Consider the following 7,093-nt stretch of genomic DNA (forward strand, 5'->3'; position numbering starts at 1 on the left):
CTGGGCAATTATTTAGCAAAAACTTCTGATGTCGTAAAGGAAGAAATACAGAGCTATTCTCCCACCCTTGGCATGCTTCTAGTTTGCCTTGACGGATTAGTTTGTTGACAAAAAGGTCGAGTCTTGTAGTTTTCACCAAGGTCTACTATAGACCTTGGGAGGGAGAGAATTTTTGTTTACCAGTGGAAGGTATTGTACACACAGGTGCAGTTTCAATTTATTATTTGCAATGAATTAGGAATATTATTGGAAAATCCTACTATTAATTTTCTTATGGGGAGTGAGTGTGCAAATCAGACATCACAATCATAATAAAGGTTGGTTCATGTGATGGAGTAGCTCTGACGACAGTCAGTGAGGCCTTAACATTACAATAACCTCTTATTGAAAATTTAATAGCATTTGCATATCTGATCACATTAAAAGGCTACTACAGTAATATATTAACAGATATACATATGCATACGGAAATATATATATATAACCTCCCACCTAAAACCAGCACTTAAAATATACCCACTCATCTAAAGTAATAATAAAGATTAGTGATACGATAAGGAAGTCGAGACTGAGATGGAATGGCCGTTTGGCAAAGGATTGGTTGGCTTGATAAAGTGAAGGAGAAGGGTCTGATGGAGGAAGATGCTCTCGATAGAAGTATGTTAGCTGGAGAACAAACATCAAGGCAACCGACCCCTTACTTTAGTGCTAGTGGTGGGGGGGAAAAGGATGATGTCTTAGGATAGTAAGAACAATAACACTTATACTTAAACACGATCGAAGTAATTAAAGCAATCATCATGGCATAAATTACACTTTCAACTTTATTAAAATCGCCATGATTATTGACATCATTAGCAATAATATGACAGTTGTAGCGATGATAGAATTTTCTAAATGGATCACTATTATAATAATGCTAGTAACAAAAGCAATATTTGGAGAATACAAAACCGTAAAATATCAAGATTGTCTCTGTATGTGTGTATGCATGTATGTGTGTATATATGTATGTAAGCAAACACCAACCATCGGAGCTAATCTCAGAATGCTCGAAGTCACTTGAAAACACACATGCATGTACTGCATGTGTTTCATTCACGCTTATACACTTTAATGCTATTGCTTTTTTGATCTGTCACTCTCTCTCTCCCACACTGATCATGTTTAAGCTTACCATCGCATGATTAACATTGTTTGGTTTTTTGTGTCATAATGCCCTTAACTGTTTGTATTTAAGCTCGTTATCTTGTTGAATAAAGTCACTTACATTCACCTCGCCTCAATATTAGTACCTAACAGCTGCTTCGCAACAATTGGTGAAAAAAAAGCAATAGCATTACAGAATCGCCAGTTCTCAGAAAAAGTCAAAATCTGAAGTTGCGTTCGGCTTAGCGAAGCAGTGGCCGTAGGTACCCAAGTGGGAGCCCTCCGGCGTATCCGCCATGCCAGCTGGATTGAGCTGCAGGAGGATTGCCAGCGTCGTCGTTGCAAGACTCAACTTGTTGACGAAGGTCCGAGCCGTGACGCCACTGCAAAGGGGATGGTCAAAGCGAGTTTTAGATTCCGGTTATTTATTCATTTATCTATTTGTAGAGGACAGAACTTAAGGATGCTTTTTGGGAAAGGCTCAAAGGATATTCATGAATATTTTTTTTATGGAATTCAACGGAATATATTTTTGTAAGCGGTCAAAAAGGGTATATCTAATATATTACAGTCAAGGGGATAAATTTATTTTACACAGCCCAAAGGGATGTATTTATTTTTTTTCTAGCCAAAAGAATAAATTAATTTTGTACAGATCAAATTATCTTTTTGCGAGGGATATTTTTTTTTCCTTTTTGTAAAGATCAAATGGACATTTTTTTCTTTAGACACCAAATGGATATCTCTGTAAAAGACAAATGGATTTTTTTTCTTTTTTTATAAACAAAGTTTACTTTCGTTTTTATAAACGGAAGTAAACTTTAATTTGGGTACCAATAATACACAGTCTTTACTCAGAGACGTCAGTGAAGGAAGCCAATGCCGTTTAACCTTGATAGTCAATGAGATTTTCTGAGCCTTATTAATTCCTCTTCTATTTTCGACATTACGAACATTCTCCTCTTGCTTTACAAGTTAATATATTTAATGAATACATTACCTACAAAAATATAACATATATTTGAAGAATAATTTTTGCAGCTTTAATCCTTGTTGGGCACAAAAAGCTCACAAGCAGAATTGCTTAGGATGGCGTGAATACAAGTCACCTCGAAAGCATTATGTGCAACTTGTTTTTGCTTTCTGTTACTTGTGATCATTGATTCCACAGAAATTTGATGAGAATAGTTTTTTTTTTTTTAATTATAAACATTTATCTATCAAGCATTCATAATTAGTTTTGAAGAATGAACGTAGGGGTATGTGTGTTTTTTTTCTAATTTTTTTGTAGAATATCACAAGTAATTGGAGAGAGAGAGAGAGAGAGAGAGAGAGAGAGAGAGAGAGAGAGAGAGAGAGAGAGAGAGAGAGAATCCTAAACTACATGGTAACCTGATAAATATCTAGATGATGATCTGCGGACAATCTGCATCCTCTTCCCCTTTTCCTACATTACAAAATACATGTTCATTGCAAATACAATTGTACTGTAGATTATGAAATAGATAAAAATACACAATTCTGACTACCTAAAGTAGTTAAACTTCTAATATGGGGTACTTTAAACATATACGCAGTATACTACAAAACTGACTTCTCAAAACAATGTTACATACATTCACATGCAAAGCGCGAAAAAAAATCACCATTTATGTACAGTTTACAGAGACTTACATACACTGGACTATGCACATTGGACTACGAAACAGACTTCGCTAAATAGGTAAACGGCGTAGGCTACATCAAGATGGAGGGCTGCATAAACTGCATATGCAGAAAATGCACTACGAAATTGATTTCTTGGAATAAAGCTTGCATAGACACACGTTCGTACCTATCTGCACCTTCTTTCCGTAATTCCGCCTTTCGTGCACATACCCTGCTGCAAAAATTGGACAATGCTATTTGTTCAGGTGACCCGGCAGCTTCTTCGTAGGTTCCGCGAAGAAGAATTTCTAGCAGACGCAGCTCCTGAGGATGGCACGAGGGATAAGGTAAGTTAACGAACAAACATGCCAGTAGAAGACATTAGGGAAGAGGCTAGAGAAAAGGTAAAAGAATTGCGAGAAAAGGAAAAACAAATTTATGATATACAATGTTATGTAGTGCAAGGAGGGAAGCCCAGATGAGAGACAACTTAGGAATAGAGCTATGTGTGAACGGCTGTTCACAGATAACCTAGGAGTACCTGGCTTTGAAATAATGGAAATCAGTAGGTTAAGTGAGATTGAAATAGGAAATAGACCTAATGATAGCCAAAACGTTCGTAACCGAAGAGGCAAATTGAGGCAAATACTGGTCAAAATGAAAAGTGAAAGGGAAAATGGCAATAATAGGAAAGGCTAAAAATTTTAAGAAATAATCAGGAAGTAAGGGAGAGTAGAATCTTTACAGCACCAGACCTAACATTGAGAGAGAGAGAGAGAGAGAGAGAGAGAGAGAGAGAGAGAGAGAGAGAGAGAGAGAGAGAGAGAGAGAGAGAGAAGGGGGGGGGGGACGGCTAAGAGAAGAACAACAAATATAGACAAAATGTGGAATTTGAATGGTACATAAAGTAAAGAAAATTTCATGAGGGAAAATTTTCGCCAGAGCGAAGAAGGGGCTCAAGGGTTATAAGGAAGGAGGAAAATTATAACCACAAAGTAAAAGGAAACTTTGATATGCATCGGCTAAATATAACTTGATTAACAAAACAAAAGCTGATGGAAGTTGAGAATTAATTGAATTGTATAAAATAAAATTTCTGCTTAACACAAACATACCAAAAGATAGATAGATTAAACTTAAGTAAAGGTGTTGAAAGAAAACATGAGGAACATGAATGATAAAAAGGGTGGGTTTAATGATACTCTATAGAAATAGTGATAGTCTAGAATTGGAAAAGATAGAAACTAAACGTAAAGATATGATGTATGTCAAGTGTAGTGCGTACAATTATACCTTTAAATTATTATTGGTTTATTTTTCAGCTGGAAATACTGAAGACGACATTAATAACGACAAAACAACAAGAAAAACGTGAACAAATAAGAAAAAATGTAAACGAAAGAGGGGCATTAATGATAATAGGGGAGTATTTTGGGCATGTTGGATTTTTAGGCTACCAAAATTTAAATAGAAATGGAGAAATATTTTAGATTGGATGAGTGATCATGGGTTAGTCATATTGAAGGGAGATTTAAGATGTAAAGGGGCCCACACTTAGGAAAGATTGCCAAAGAAAAAAAAAGTGCAATAGACTACGAGCTTGTAAATGAGGAAATGTACAAAAATTTTAGGGAAATTATTATGGACGAGGAAAAATCAAATGTTGATATCTTGCATCATAATGTGATCACCATAGAACTGGAATTCAAGATTGATCTGAATAATAACTTTAATAAAGGAAGATGGGAGGAAGTAAAATACTTCAGAACAGATGAAAAAAGTTTAAAGGAATACACTATAAGAGTAGAGAAAATTGTAAGGGATAGACAGACGGACATGGAAAGAATGGACCTAATAATGAAAGAGAAATTGATCAAAAGTATGCAAGAGAAGAATACTTAAGAAGAAAAGATACATGAGCAATCCTGGGTGACTAATGAAATAAGAAGAGGAATAATGGAAGGGAAGGAACTAAACAGAAATAAAAGAAATAAAATCAATATAGATGTTAAAAAAGCACTAGAGGATAGATATGATAAAAAAAAAAAAGGAGAGAGAAGTGCGATAATTGATAAAGAAAGAAATTACCATATTAAAAAAGGGTAACCCAAAAGATTAAAATAGACAAGAATAAAAAACTTTGGGAAAACATAGGCAGAATTAGGAAGAGGCAGAAAAACCATGGTAATGTAATACATCTCTATGGAGAGCAAGATAATAAGCTAAATAATGAAGAAACAAATGAAGAATTAGTCAAATAATGGAAAACTATATATTACAAGCATGGAAATAAAATGGACTTAGTTTGGAATAAAGAAACACGGACAGAATATGTAAATGAAATAGCGCAGATGGAAGCTAGCAAAAAAATATATGGATTTAATACCCCAGAAATACTTAGAGAACACTATGATCTTGTAATAGAAACAAAAGGGGAAATAAAACGAATTGAAAAACCCAAAATATCACAATAGAGAAAGTAAAGAATTGCCTGGGAAAACTAAAGGCAAAACAAGCACCAGGACCGGGTGGCCTTAAACCCGAGCTCTGAAGCCACGCAGAAAAAAACAAAACATGTCTTGAAATGTTATAAAAAAAAAAGCTAGATGAAGAAAACCAAATACTTGGAAGAGGTCAAGAACAAAAATAGTTCATACAAAATATTCATTATGATGATGAAAGGGGGAATAGAAAATCGCATATGAATTAATGGGGAAGATAATAAATGTCAAGCAGATTTACAGGAAGAGGTACAATAGAAGACAACATCCTTATACTACGGCGCTGTGCAGAATGGAGCTATAGAAGAGAAGAAAAAAAAAATAAAAAAATAAATAAAAAACCTTAAAGTAACTGCTTTAGACTTCAGTAAAGCCTTCGACTCTGCAAAAGGTGGTATCAGTAGAAGTTTTAAAAGACTACAGAATCCACGCCAAAACTATATATGTAATTGCAAACATTTACCAAGGGGACACAACAATCAACTTAGGGCCTCTGCTGGGGGGAAGGTATAAAAAAATGGAGGTTACAAGTGGAATGAACAGCGTTGCACAGGATTGATTTCCCTTTTTAAGCTAATTACGTATATATTATTAAGAAATTAGAAGAGGAGGGAAACGGTTTTAGAAGTCATTTAATAGAGATAGGATTATTATTGTTTGCAGATGATGCCTTGGTGATTGTGGAGGATATGAATAATACAAACTGCAACATCCAACTTTTAGTAGAAAATTATAAAAATGTCGGTTAGAATTATATGAAGAAAAGAGTAATATTATATTTTACAACACAAGAGAAAATCCACATCACATGGAGGGAATCAACGTAGTAGAAAATTTAACATACTTAGGAATTAAACTAAACAGTAATAGGTACATATTTAAAACTCAGAAAAGGGAAATGATAATAAAACACAAGATACTAACTTAACGTATTCAGTCATAGAGAAAAGTTGTAATAAAGTACGTTTGGGAAAAACATTGCATTACCATCTATTCTGGGTGGATCGAACAATATAAATTTGATGGAAACTGAAATAGATAAACTAAAAGGATAAAGATTAGAGTATATAGGTATATAATAGGTGCCACTAAAATACAGATAATTCTATATCAAGAGGAGAGATAGGGATATCTGTTAAAATATGGGCGACGGATGGGAAGCTACAGTACATGAACCGTACCCTGAATGGAAAAAAAAAAAAAAGATATATTGTAAACAGCAATCCAGGGCATTCAAGGAAAATGAGGAAGATAGTGGAAACAACCAACAAAGTAACTGCAAGAATTACATCTGAATTTAAGGCATATAAGAAGAATGATTAAGGCAGAAATAAAATCCAAAACCAGAAAGTGGGACACTGATATATGGAAAGAATATATATAAAGTAAAGTGAGCTTAGAAATATACAAAAATTAAAGAAAAAACGGATGAATAAGAAATATATGGCTATATAAATTTTGCAAGGGTAATATATATTCTTTAGAGAAAGAAATAATACGTTAAAACTAAACATTATAACTAGACACAGAGGGGGAAGTGCAAATTATAATTTTTGTGAAAATAATGATTTGACCCGTCTTTATTTTTGTTGCTGTGCCAGGGATATAGAAAAAAAAATAATTGAGCTTCAACAACCCTACGAGGAAGAATTGAAATAATGTGGTAATTCTTATTCAGTGAAAGAAATATAGAAAAGAAGAAAGATATTGTAGACCTGCTGTGGAGAAAAAGACAAAACTGTTTTTTTTTTTTTTTTAAAGAAGGGGGAGGGGGGGGGAAATGGCTCCAGGTTCCC

At 34.2% G+C, this 7,093-nt stretch overlaps 1 protein-coding gene across 1 annotated transcript in view; it reads right to left on the minus strand.

Moving 5' to 3' along the window:
• The window catches only part of LOC137614654 (uncharacterized), a 14,717-nt gene continuing 7,624 nt past the window's right edge, over window positions 1-7,093 (minus strand). Inside the window, exons 3-4 of the mRNA XM_068344347.1 lie at window positions 2,984-3,120; window positions 1-1,532 (exon numbers count right to left, since the gene is read on the minus strand). Of these exons, the coding sequence (XP_068200448.1) occupies window positions 1,358-1,532; window positions 2,984-3,120 (312 nt within the window). The 3' untranslated portion in view covers window positions 1-1,357. The remainder of the gene's footprint in view (window positions 1,533-2,983; window positions 3,121-7,093) is intronic.

Source organism: Palaemon carinicauda, chromosome 21 (assembly GCF_036898095.1).
Source record: "Palaemon carinicauda isolate YSFRI2023 chromosome 21, ASM3689809v2, whole genome shotgun sequence".
Lineage (NCBI taxonomy): Eukaryota > Metazoa > Arthropoda > Malacostraca > Decapoda > Palaemonidae > Palaemon > Palaemon carinicauda.